The sequence below is a fragment of the Triturus cristatus genome, chromosome 6, assembly GCF_964204655.1.
Source record: "Triturus cristatus chromosome 6, aTriCri1.1, whole genome shotgun sequence".
In the NCBI taxonomy this organism is placed as follows: domain Eukaryota; kingdom Metazoa; phylum Chordata; class Amphibia; order Caudata; family Salamandridae; genus Triturus; species Triturus cristatus.
In genome coordinates this window covers 1,396,432,724-1,396,446,293 of record NC_140589.1, presented here as the reverse complement: position 1 = coordinate 1,396,446,293, position 13,570 = coordinate 1,396,432,724, and the positions used below count along the sequence as shown (strand labels likewise).

Below are 13,570 nucleotides of genomic sequence, written 5' to 3'. Positions count from 1 at the left end.
ATTATGGTATCACTGATGCAGCATTTCTCTTGTTGTCCGCTGCTTCTATTTTGCTGTACTAAAGTACTACTATTTCCATATGAACAGAAATAAAAATTTCTATATAAAAACACTTTCCAAGAGTTCATCACAGACCAGATTCTGATCCTCTCTTTGCAGCTACATACGTAGAAAAACTTCTTTGGAAAGGCAACAGATTTTGCCTATAAAAACTTATAGTTAAACAAGTACCTTCCAAAAGTGCTGACCTTTGCCAACCACTGCCCAATGCAAAAGAAATGGAGTAATATGCATTTTCTATGCACTCATAACAAAAAACCTTTACGGTTACTACGAGTCACATAAAACGTTTCTTACCTTTTTGGTCAAGGAATCTTCTGAATCTGATGACATTCTTGTGGACACATGGAAAATGACTTCCACAGAAGAGGTAGCATAATAAGGTGCAGTTTGCCCATTGGTTCCATTCCGCTGCAGTCCACCCATAAATCCACAATGCGTAGAAAGATCAACCTTAACGAAAAAGCATAAATACAACAGTTCTGTATAAATGCAATTTTACTACATAAGACCAACAAAATCATAACAGATCATTCCAAACTAGAATGTTATATAAAGCACAATAGTGCAGTTATCATCTTTGATTGAAGGCTGAATCATTGTGACATAATTCCGACCAGAAGCATGTACATATATGTAAGCAACCATAGTCGCATGATGCAAACCAGTCTGAGTAGATCAATTGGCAAATTAATGAGCTCTGAACCATGGAAGATTTCTGGTCAGTCTTAATTCACAGCAACAGGGCTGTCGCAAAGGACTGAAGGTCTAAGTTCTGCAAAAAATTTCTTTTGACCAAATTCCCATAGACTCAGTGGTGCAGGGTATCAACCGGTTGCTAGTAGGTAGTTATAGTTAGGACCTTGTTTCTATTCAAAAATCGTTTTTTGTTTTCCCAATAAATTTGGCTTTGTTTGCCGAATCTTCGCGAAACTTTAAAAACTAGTGAGGCACTCCGGTAAGCTCCTGTCTAGAAAGTTTCGGGGTGATTCATCAAGATGGGGCTGAGAAAAAAGGGGGTTCCCAAAATGCATTTTCCCCATGTAATTTTCCATAGGAAACTTTAGACAAAGCTACAGCCCGAACTGCTGAACGGAATTACACCAAATTTGGCACAAAGGTAGGTCTTGGTTCAGAAAGAGCCCTTTTTGTTAAATGGTGCAAATCCGTTCAGTAGCTCCCAAAACATTTAAAAAAGAAAGAGTTTCGATGTCTGAGCATCGATGTTTCAGCAACATTTTCACTAGCAGATTTCAGCTGTTTTGAGCAACCAGAAGTGGACACCCGCGGAAAATGTTCATGCGCACAGGTTTACAGTGTTTCTCGTAGTCCCAATGGGCCCAGTATCCAAGTTCTGCCAAGCGCACCTGAGATGGTGAAGTAATGTTTAGGGGAGGGGAAGAGTGTTGGTAATGTGATGTACTGTATAGGTGCTGGGTGATATTGTGCCATGGTTCTACCGTCTTCGAAGCATGATTCTGAGCTGTTGTGAGGTGTTCTGAGGAGGAGAAAGTGCTCTGCTGTATGTGGTAGCTCAGTGGAGGGCTAAGCAGTGAGACAATGGGTGATGGTTATGTAGTCCTGTATGCTGGTGGCAGTTGTAGGGTTGACCAATGGTGTGGGTCGTTTACTGCGAAAAGCACTATCCTCGCCTGCTCCTTGCACAGTGAATATTATTTAAAACTTTGAATCAATTCAGGATGACCATCAGGCTTTGGCTTACTGAAAGAAGAAACTCTTCCCTCTTTTGCTAACTTTTCCTCTTAGAGGACTATCAATATTTGGCTGTGAATGGCACGCAAACCAAATCCAAGATTTTCAAGATTGTAGAGATACTCTTGTTCTTAAAGTTCCCAGAGCACTGCTGTAAATAGCCCTGTGGGAGGTGGGTGGTACTGTGGAGCTGCGGGTGACAGTACAGGGCTTAGGAGACAGTGCTGTGCTGTGAGCCAATACTTCAGTGGTGAGGTGGAAGTACACTATGGTACTACAATGATGAGGGAATTTAAGTACAATACAGTGCGATGGTACTAGTCAGAAGAGTGCACATGCCATATTGGGGTCACATGGAAAACCACAAAATGGCCTCAGCCTGTTTACAGTCTTTGTGTCCGACTAACAACATGGCTGGCCCACTGGACACTGAATTTTTCTGTATAATGGATGCACAAACCTCCCAGGAAATGATGGGGCGCTAGAGGGCGCACAAGCAGTATGGCCGCACTCATGTGAGGCTCCTGCAGCCTGGAATCAAAATCCTCCATTTATCCTTCTGACCTGCCTGCCTTCCCGACGAAAATCGACTACGGATGTTGCTGACCTTATCCTACAGCTTCGGTGCAAGTTTGGAAACGGTGCGCCCTGCCGGGACGGAGCTAGAGGCGACGCGAGATTTACCGAACATTGGGCTGACGAGGGGCGGAGCGAGAGGCCGGGCCGCTGAGCTACGCTAAGCCGGGGCGAACCACGAGGCAGGTGGGCCCTGGATTGAGGATCGATGGTCGTTAGAGTGGTGCCCCCGGTGCTGCGGAGGCTAAGTGACGGCGGCGAGCGGAAGGTACTGCACAGATGTGGGTCACAGCCTGAGCCTGGCATTCCCCCTGGGGTGCCTGTGTATTGCTGGCAACCGAGGATCGGAGAGGACTGGAACCCGGGGTGAGCGTCGCTACTGGAGAGGGGGTTTTGCCCCCCCCCCTCCCCCCACCTCGCTGCGCTGCACCCAGGGCCTGGAGGGCATATCAGAGTTGGTCGTTAGAGTGGTGCCCGGCTCCCCCTCCCCCCGCTGGATCGCACATATGAATCGGGCGGCCGCTGGATGTCCGGAGCCCTGCTGCTGCGTTGGTCGCTGCTGTGCATGCCTGTCTGGCATATGGTAGACGATGTACTTTGGTCAGCCCGGACCCCCCGATCCCCGTGATTTCAGGCTGGGTGCGCTGTGGGCTTCTACGTTGGTGGCAGAGTGCGGTGGACAGGTGACGGCGATGCTACTTCGAGGATTTCAGTTCTGGAGTGCTGGAGGCCGGGGTTGTGGCGCCGGGGCACAGACCTGAGTGTGCGGGCACATTCGGCACCTGGAGGACGGGCCCTGGAGGGCACTTTGGCGCGCCTCGTCACTCCGCAGCTCCTGTGGAGGACATCCCGTTCCCTGCTCCTACATCCTAGCCCTATTTTCTCTGCTGCTGCCGGGAAAGGGATGACACTGATTCGTTGGCCTGGAGCGTGACAGGCTATTGCCGATCCTTGAGGGTGATGCACACTTCGTCGCCTGGTCGTCCGGCCGTTCCCCCGGAGGCATTCCTAGTGCACCGCGGTGCGCCGACAGCGGACGAGCACTGCATGCGTGGCCATATTTGCCGTGGCGGCCGGCACTTCTCTGGGGACGGCGGGGATAGATGACTCCCTCTCTGCCGGTCCCTACCTCCGTGTAGCGGCTTGGACCTTTCAGTGTGCGGTCGTCGGCGGCTTGTGGCCGTGCTGGGTTGCGCCTGGGAACTCTTGCTATTGCCCTGCCTGAGTGGACCGCGGACTTCCTCCCCCCTTCATAATTACCCCTAGTCTCCTACAGAAGGCCCACGATGGGTAAACAGGACAGTAGGCTGCCTAAGCTTTCATTTGATGCTCCAGCGGCTAAGAAGGGACAGCGAGGTGCGCAGGAGGCTGGCGCGAGCTCGGGCTCTCCACCGTCAGACCTACAACAGCTGATGCAGGAAATGAGGCAAGGCTTTGCTACCATAGTTGACAAGGTAGATCGCCTTTCATCGCGAATGGATGCTATCGCGCAGAAAATAGATGTACATGAAGAACGTATCACTGAAGCAGAGAGACGGATCTTGGATAATGATGACACCACAGCCTCGCATACTACGCAACTTTCGAGAATGGACAATGTCCTAAGAGTTATCGCTGCTAAGAATGAGGAGTTGGAGGCTCGCAGCCGGCGGAATAACATTCGCGTGGTGGGTGTGCCGGAGTCCACCAACACTGGACGCATGGAAGAATACGTGGAGAAGATCCTTCTGGCCTCCATTGGATTGGAAAAGTTCTCTAAACAATTCATCGTCGAGAGAGCGCACCGCTCACTGGGGCCGCGGCCCAGACCCGGGGCTCCACCTTTTGCACGGCTTTTAAACTACCGTGATCGAGATGCTGCGCTGCGGGCCGCTCGCATAAATCAAAACCTAACATGTGAGGGTGTCAGCTTTACCGTTTATCCAGATTTCACGCCTGTCGTCCAAGAACAGCGGCGTAAATTCCTTGAGGTTAAGAAAAAACTCCGTGCCCTTCAAATTGACTACGCGTTGCTGTATCCGGCGAAGTTGAGAGTCACCCATCAAGCTAAGCAACACTTCTTTACGAACCCGCAGCAAGTGGACGATTTTTTGAAAGCGCTGACGAATGTACGGGCTGAGCAACGAGCAGAGGATGGACCTGAAAATGAGGATGAACAGTGACTGCTAACCTACTGGTTTCTGTGGCTGGGCCTCTGGGCATGGGGGCGGTTCGGCGGATGCTTTACTAGAGGCCCACTACACGAGCCCATTTGAGTGACGGCGCCGAAGCTGAACGTGATTGCCCTGGTCGGGTATCGGACGGTGGTTGGTAACGTATTCCAGGCACCACCCTCCCCCCCTTCCCTTGGCTGTGTTGGGGAGTAGGGCGTGGAGGGTGGATATGTGTGTCCCCTGGATGACCCCCATAGGGTGTACCCCAATGAACAAACTGACTTCGTTGCTCCTGTTGAGCTGTTTGGTGGCACTTTCGGGAGGAGGGTGGGAGGAGATTTCTGGCAAGTTGGGGCTGCTTCAGTGGGTTGGGGGTGGGGTAGGGGGTTCCGTGACACCTTTGGTATCTTCCATTTCCATTCAAGGTTCTGATGTCTAATTGCTCATAAGGAACATAGTAATTTGCCTGGGGTTTCTGATGCGGGCATTATTTGCTGGATTGTATCGAGGGTCAGGGAGGTGTGCTCGGCTTGCAGCTCAGGTTTGGGTCACAGTGCAGACTGTGATAGCCTTATTGCTCTTCGGTGCCTGCTGGGAGGGGGCTGGCGTAGCTACTCCAAGACTCGTTGCGGGGCCCCTTGCCACCCTGGACGTGTATAACGGCTATGGCGAGGGGAAGTATGGCCTGGGTGGCGGAGGTGTTCTGACCCCTTATGTTTCTGTAATGCTAAGTGTACGCGCTGGGCAGCTTGCTCCCCCCCAAGGATATGACTCCGGGTATTGGGGAGGGGAGGATCTGCCGGAGCACTAGTTATGGGTGGATGGGAAGAGTTCCTTTTTCCGTATTCTACGGGTTTGTCAATGTTGCAACATCAGATGGAATTGTCATTATAAATGGCTCACGTTGCATGCTGGGGGTACCTGAGGGGAAGGGTAGGGGGATAGAGTTATTTGTATATGTTGTGTCAATGTTGGGCGCAGCTGATATCACTAAAATGCTATTCACAGAGATGACAGGGTTTTATGCTGAAGGGTTGCAAGGCGGTCCCCTCGTGGGGCCTGTAGTACACACAATCACTGACGGGAGGTGCGGCTTCATCCTTGGTATTGTTGTACGACACAAAATGCGTTGCCTCTGCACGGTGGGGGTGAGGCGGGTGTCGCGCATGACCGTTACAGGTAATGAGTTCGTTGGCCTTTCGCCTGTGTGCTGCATTTCTCCTTATCCTCAATCTGCCTATGGGAGACACTGACTTAAACATACTTACATGGAACGTTAGAGGCCTGGGGGACCCTAGGAAACGGAGACAAATCCTCTCTTATCTGGACCGCCATGCAATACACATAGCCTTTATCCAGGAGACCCACTTTAAGGCGCAGGCTACTCCAACCTTTGCCGGTAGATGGGCGAAATACACGGCATTTTCCTCCTATTCGTCATACTCCCGAGGTGTTGCAATACTGGTTAAAAAGGGGACTCCCTTCGTTCTGGCGGGCAGTAAGAGCGATACCCATGGCAGGTACTGTCTGATGTGGGGTAGACTTGGGCATATGGCAGTTGCCCTGGTTTGTTGTTATGGCCCCAACATAGACGACCCGCATTTCTTCGCAGACCTTGGAGCACTCATAATAGGCGTAGGCCCACAACACCTTATCTGGGGGGGAGATTTCAACACCACGCTCGATCCACCATTGGAAAGGTCCCACCCGGCCCCACATCATTATACCAAATCCCGTAGGGCGCTCTTAGAGATAATAGAGGAGCATCGATTGATTGACACATGGAGACACCTTCACGCCGCTGTGCATGAAGGTACACACTTCACGGCGCATGCACGATCTTGGGCACGGCTTGACTACGTCTTCCTGGCCCCACGGTTTCACGCGGCGCTGGTTCGAGCCTAACCATCTCCCAAGAACCTTTTCTGATCATTCGCCAGTACGTGTTACCTTGAGGGCTGCGGACCTCGGCCCCCCACTGACGGCTTGGCGCCTGCAGCCCATGATACTGTTAGATGCTTCTTTCCAGGAGGAGCTGCGGGAAGAATGTTTAGACTTCTTTCAGCGTAACAAGGACTCTGTGAAGGATGTTGAAACTATTTGGGATGCATTTAAAGTGACCTTGCGGGGCGTGTGCATAGCCAAGGGGTCGGGGGTACTGAAGAGTATACCAGCGCGGCTACGTACCCTGGAAACTGATCTTAAGGCACTTGAGACGTCATTGGCGGACAACCCTGACGCTGCCACGCTTGCGTGTATTCGTGACAAGGTCACAGAGTATACGACCGAAGCCGCTAGAGAGTCAAAATTTCGAGGCAAGCACTGGATCGCCCGCTGTTATGGCGAGGGCGAGAGGCCGGGGAAAGCCCTGGCAGCAACGATGAGGTTGATGCGGCCTACTAACACTATCGTAGAGCTTGAAGGGGAGGACGGGACACTATACAGAGACACCGCGCAAATCCTTAACGCGTTTGTGGCGCATTATCACAAACTGTATACGTCGACTAGAGCCGGGGAGCTGCACTTGCAGGAATACCTAGAGGATGTTTCCCTGGGTTGGCTTAGCGATGCGCAAAGAGAATTTCTGAGCTCCCCTTTTGAATTAGACGAGGTACGGGAGGCTATTATGCACATGCGGTCGGGTAAGGCCGCCGGGCTAGATGGGATACCAATTTAATTTTATAAGACCTACATTGACTTTATGGCACCGGTCTTGCGGGAGGTGTATGAGGATGCTCTGGAGGTGGGACATCTGCCCCCTTCGATGCGCATTGCCCTCATCACGTCACTCCTTAAACCCGGGAAAGCGGCAAATAAAGTTGACTCCTACCGCCCCCTGTCGTTGCTCAATTGCGACGTGAAAATCCTTGCTAAGCTAATAGCTACTCGTATTAGTCTACTACTCCCTAACTTGATATTGCCCGACCAGGCTGGGTTTGTGCCCGGAAGGGCGACGTCCCATAACCTGCGCACGTTCTTCTCGATCCTAAATTCAGTGCATGACGACCTGCCAATGGCCGCCGTTTTCCTTGATGCCACGAAGGCTTTTGACTCCCTGGAATGGGATAATGTATTCCAAGTGCTGGAATGCATGGGGTTCCCAGGCATATTTATCTCTTGGATAAAGCTATTATACACCGCTCCTAGCGCCAAAGTACTGGTGAACGGCCAGCTTTCTGCTGCATTTCCCGTTACCAGGGGCACCAGACAGGGCTGTCCCGTCATCGTTGCTGTTTGCCATAGCCCTGGAGCCTCTGGCTGCAAAACTGCGGCAACACCACAAAGACAGTGCGCTGAGATGTTTCCAGAGGCAAATATTAATATCAATGTACGCTGATGATATCACTCTCTATATCCGCGACCCTAGGGATAACCTCAATCCGATTCTTAGGGAATTTATCCCATTTGGCAGGATTTCCGGGGTCCAGATCAACTGGAGCAAGTCTTGTATATTCCCCCTGACGACCTCCACCGGGCGGTTCGGGTTGGACTACCCCCTCGCCTGGTGTGAAGGGGACTTTAAATATTTGGGCATACGCATTGAAAGGAACAGGGATGAACTCCTGAGGGCCAATTATGGCACGGCGATGTCCCGCATTACGGACAGCATTGCTCGTTGGATCACTCTGCCCCTCTCCATGGCTGGCAGATCATCGTTGATTAAAATGGTGATATTGCCGCAGTTGCTGTATCTCTTCCTGAACATTCCCTTTTACCCGGGCACTTTCTTTTTTCGGCAGTTACGCACAGAGCTCATTAGACTAGTTTGGGGCGGTAAGTCGCCCCGGCTCAAGTGGGAGATCCTCATTAAGCCGTACAATCAGGGCGGTTTTGGCATCCCTGATTTCGAGCTGTACGATCGTGCAGCCCAAGCGCATTACGCTTATTACTGGATACGGCAACCTAGATACATGCCCCAACTGGCCGCCGAGCACTGGCTGGCACACCCGATCCCTATAGAAGGCGCACTGTATATCCCTGTGCAGGGAAGAGATAAAACGCCCACGACGGTGATTAGTACGGTGACTGCATGGAACCAACTGACGGCCACGTTGGGGTTTGACTTGTTGTATGCGCCGCTCTTGCCCCTTGCTTACCATCCTAGTATGCCCCTGCTGCAGGAAGCGGGTTTTCGGAAACTACTTCACGCTATCCACGTTTCGACGTGGGGGGACTTGTACCACAATGGCACATTTCGATCAATGGACCACCTATATGCAGGCATACAGCCTTCTCCCCTTGACGTTTTTCTGTACCTCCGGCTTCGACAGGGGATAAGGGTGCTCACACCCAGCTTTCCGCAGGAGCCCCCGCATATGGCACCGTTGCAGCGCATCCTTCAGGACGAAGCCCCGGCCAAGTTGGTCTCTAAAATATACAAATCGGTGCACTCTTTAACAACCGCGCCGCAGTTGGCAGCTAGGGGAAAGTGGGACTTGGAGCTGCAGGCCCCGCTGACAGATAAGCAGTGGGAATTCTGCTTGCTACAGACGGAACGCATCTCCTCCAGTAGTAGATTCAGAATAATACATTACAAATACATCCACAGATTATATTACACCCCTGCCCGACTGCACAGCTATCAGCTTCGTAAAAGCGACAGGTGCGATAGATGCCAGGCCCCTGGGGCGGATTTTCTTCACCTAGCGTGGGAGTGCAAAGCGGTACACCGCTATTGGTGCCAGGTGTTTGAAGCGCTCTCTAAAATGATTAACACAGTGATGGAGCCCTCCCCTCTCCTTGCTTTGCTGGGATATGTGGAGCCCATACAAGCTGCACATCGCAAATTCATTGCGCTTGCCTTTTTGCTTGCTAAAAGAAGGGTTGCATGTCGATGGGGTAGGGGCAGGGCCCCGAAGTTTAAGGATTGGGTGCGGGATCTTACCTACTGCCAGGACCAGATCAGTATATATTCCGAACTTTTGCCGATAACGTCGCATCCCACGGATATCTGGGCTCCGCTGCGTTGTTACCTCTTGGTAGGGGGGGTGCTGCCGCGGACGATGGGACGTCCACATAGATGCTTTCTGCGGATGCCCTCACGAACTTTTTGAATGTAGGGTGTCTGAGACCATTGCCCTCTGGGTATTGTTGGGTAGCCTCTGCGCATTGAGGGTCTCTGCATGAGGATGGGATCTACAGTGTTGAAACATGGTATCGATGCATGGGGAACGGGGGATGGGCTCCTCTAGGTACAGAATAACTTTGCAGCCTCTATAGGCAACCAACTGCTTGATGTATGGCGCTGTTTTGATGCTACTGAACACGCTAACATTGCCTGTTTGGTCCTGTTTCTTTCTCCCTGCTTCCACTGTATTCACTATAATGGAAATGTGTACTTATTGTAGCACCTTTGATTGATGCTGTGTGTTCGCTCAAAGTTCAAAAATAGAAGTTAAAAAAAAAAAAAAAACTCCCAGGAAATCACAAGGCTAGTATAAAGTGTTAAAATTAAAAGCTTAAACGCTTTACTTAGTAGCAAAAACTTTTTTTTCCTATTTAATCAATTGTTTCGCCCTTTTCTCCAGTTCGTTTTACTCACGATAACACGACTGCTTGGTGTACAATGTTACATTAGTAAGTCACAATATTTCACTGACCTCCCAGCCTAATCCAGCGACGAAATCCTCGTAGGCTTTGCTTCCTCCAGTGTTAGACAATATCGAGCATTTGTCTTCTTGTCCTTCGGCAATGTAAAACACTGCAATCTTGTGGGTTTCCCGGCTATGTTGGAATGAAAAAACCAGAGAAATCGGCACATTTATAGAACTAGTAGAGTGAAATGCAGGAATATTTGCTTCATAATTTTCCAACATCTATAAAGCAACTTTAAGACAAGCCACTTAAAACAAACGTCAACAACGTTAAACTGAAATGTCAACACGATGATCAAATGCAGTTGATCAACAAAGACATTAAAGATAAAAGTAACAGTTAAGGCTCCAGGAGAAAAGAAGCCAAGAAAGAAATGTTCCCCGCATACTTGACCAGAGGTTCAGGGGGCCCAACGGTTAAATGCTATTTTATATTGCTTACTCAGATATGCAGACTTTCAACCAGGGACCAAAAAACACATAGATGAACAAGTTACTTACCTTCGGTAACGATGTATCTGTAAGAAACATTAGTTAGTTAGATTCCTCACCTTAGAATATCCCCAGGCGTCAGACTGGATCCGGAAGATTTTTCGTCAGCAATACCCCTTGCGCGTCGCTAGGCGTCGTCTGCGGCTCCGCGTCCGTCGTCGGCGTCGTGCGCCGGAATGACGTCGGAGTACTTGGACGCCGCCCTCGCACGCTGACGTCAGTTCTTGTACATAACTTTCCGCGCCAGGAACGCAGAGCCATGCAAAGACCGACACTGGTGCCAAAAATAAAATCTAGGGGCCTGAAAAGGATAACAACCCTAGATGTCAGTTCGCAGAACGGGGAGGATGGGTGGGTCGGTGAGGAATCTAACTAACTAATGTTTCTTACAGATACATCGTTAACGAAGGTAAGTAACTTGTTCATCTGAAAGAAACACGTTAGTTAGATTCCTCACCTTAGAATAGATACCCAAGCAATACCATCCCCGGTGGTGGGTCTGCGAACCAAGATCACACCAGAAAGTCCTGGAGGACAGAACGGCCAAAGAAGCCATCCCTCCGGACTTGGCTGTCAAGGCAATAATGCCTGGCAAACGTGTGTAGCGAAGCCCACGTTGCCGCCTGACAGATGTCCTGCAAAGGGACACCCCGTCCCAAAGCAGTAGTAGCCGCTGTGGCCCGAGTAGAATGGGCGCGCAGCCCAACAGGAGGGTCCTTTTTTGCCAAGGAATAACAAATTTTGATGCACAAAACGACCCACCGAGAGATGGTCCGTTTGTGCACAGCTTTCCCCTTCTTAGCACCCACGTATCCAACGAAAAGTTGGTCGTCCACCCGGAACTGCTTTGTGCGGTCCAGATAAAAGGAAAGCGCACGTTTTGGGTCCAGACGGTGGAGCCTCTCTTCCTCTTTGGAAGGATGCGGAGGCGGAAAGAAGGTGGGCAAGGTGACAGACTGCCCAAGATGAAAGGGGGTCACCACTTTCGGAAGAAAGGAGGGACGAGGCCGAAGGACAACCTTGTCCGGATGAACAGAGAGAAAAGGAGGCTTTGATGATAAAGCCTGGAGCTCACTCACCCGTCTAGCCGAGGTGATGGCTACCAGAAAAGCAGTCTTAAGCGTCAGCAGACGAAGAGGACAATTATGAAGAGGCTCAAAGGGAGCGCACATTAGAAATGTGAGAACAGGATTCAAGTCCCACTGAGGCATTACAAAAGGGACAGGAGGGAACGTGTGAGTAATGCCTTTTAGAAAGCGTGTAACTACAGGGGACTTGAAAAGAGAAGGCTGATCAGGAAGCCGCAAGAAGGCAGAGATGGCAGCAAGATAACCTTTCAAGGTGCCCAGGGCAGAGCCTTGCCGGGCCAAAGAAAGAAGAAACAGTAGAACCTCAGAAAGAGGGGCGGAAAGGGGATCCACAGCCTTTGCTGTGCACCATGCCACAAATTTGTTCCACCGGCAGGCGTATACCGTCTTTGTGGAGGGACGCCTGGCTGCCAGAATGATATCACAGACTTCAGGAGGCAAGTCAAATGGCATCAACTGCCGCCGCTCAATCTCCACGCATGGAGGTGGAGGCTGGACAGGTTCAGGTGGAGGACCGTCCCCTGCTGCTGCGACAGAAGATCCTCCCGAAGGGGCAGACGTATCGGAGGATCGGTCAACATACTGAGTAGCTCGGGATACCAGTACCTTCGTGCCCAATCTGGAGCCACCAAGATGACTTGGGCCCGGTCGTGCCTGATCTTCTTCAGCACTCTGGGCAGAAGTGGTATAGGCGGAAAGGCGTACAACAGACCGCAACTCCACTCGTGACGAAAAGCGTCGCCGAGCGAGTGCCGCCTTGGAAATTCCAACGCGCAGAACTGCTGACATTGCGCGTTCTCTTCGGTGGCGAATAGATCTAACCAAGGCTCTCCCCACTGCTGAAAGAGACCATGCGCCACTTCAGAGTTCAGACGCCATTCGTGATCCATCATGCACCGGCGGCTGAGTTCGTCTGCTCTGGCGTTCAGAGAGCCCGCCAGATGTTGAACCACTAGGGTGACGCCCTGGTGTTCCAGCCACGTCCAGAGGCGCAGAGCCTCCTGACAAAGGGTCCACGACCCCACCCCGCCCTGTTTGTTGCAATACCACATGGCGGTGGTGTTGTCCGTGAACACCTGCACGACACTTCCCCTGACGGAGGGAAGGAAGGCTTTCAGTGCAAGTCGGATCGCTCTCAACTCCAACAGGTTGATGTGGAGACGAGACTCCGCCGGAGACCAGAGGCCTCTGATCTCCGCCTCTCCCATATGGCCATCCCATCCCAGGAGGGACGCATCCGTCACTACGACATGCTCCGGTTGGGGAAGGGAGAGGCTCTTGCCCTTGACCCAATCGCGGTCCGTGAGCCACCACTGCAACTGCCGTGCAGTGCCCTCTGAGATCAAGACATGGTCGGACAGGTTGCCGTGATGCTGGGCCAACTGAAAATTCAGGTCCCACTGCAGAGCCCGCATGCACCGCCTGGCGTGATGCACCAGTAGGATGCAGGAGGCCATCAGCCCCAGAAGCCGCAACACTAGCCTGACCGAAACCCAGGATAGAGGCCGAAAGATGGGAATCAGGGCCTGAATATCCCGGACCCGCTGTTCCGGCGGATAGACCCGGAACTGCACCGAATCGAGAACCGCTCCGATGAAGAGGAGCTTCTGAGAGGGACTCAAGTGTGACTTCGGCACGTTGATGGAAAATCCCAGCAAATGCAGGAGATCCACCGTAGTCTGGAGGTGGGAGACGACTGTCTGGGGCGAGCCCGCCTTCAACAACCAGTCGTCGAGATAGGGGAAGACTGGAACCCCTGATCTGCGCAGATGAGCTGCGACCACCGCCATCACTTTCGTGAACACCCGAGGGGCACTGGTGAGGCCGAAGGGGAGCACGGTAAACTGAAAGTGCTCTTGGCCCACCGTGAACCACAGGTAACGCCGATGGGCCG

At 51.6% G+C, this 13,570-nt stretch overlaps 1 protein-coding gene across 7 annotated transcripts in view; it reads right to left on the bottom strand.

The window, feature by feature from the left end:
- The window catches only part of RALGAPA2 (Ral GTPase activating protein catalytic subunit alpha 2), a 1,855,355-nt gene that overhangs the window by 589,098 nt on the left and 1,252,687 nt on the right, over positions 1 to 13,570 (bottom strand). For all 7 annotated transcript variants that reach the window (XM_085612413.1, XM_085612412.1, XM_085612410.1 and 4 more), the window contains 2 exons: positions 10,103 to 10,226; positions 358 to 513 (listed from right to left, as the gene is read on the bottom strand). In XM_085612413.1, coding sequence (XP_085468539.1) covers positions 358 to 513; positions 10,103 to 10,226 — 280 coding nt within the window. The remainder of the gene's footprint in view (positions 1 to 357; positions 514 to 10,102; positions 10,227 to 13,570) is intronic.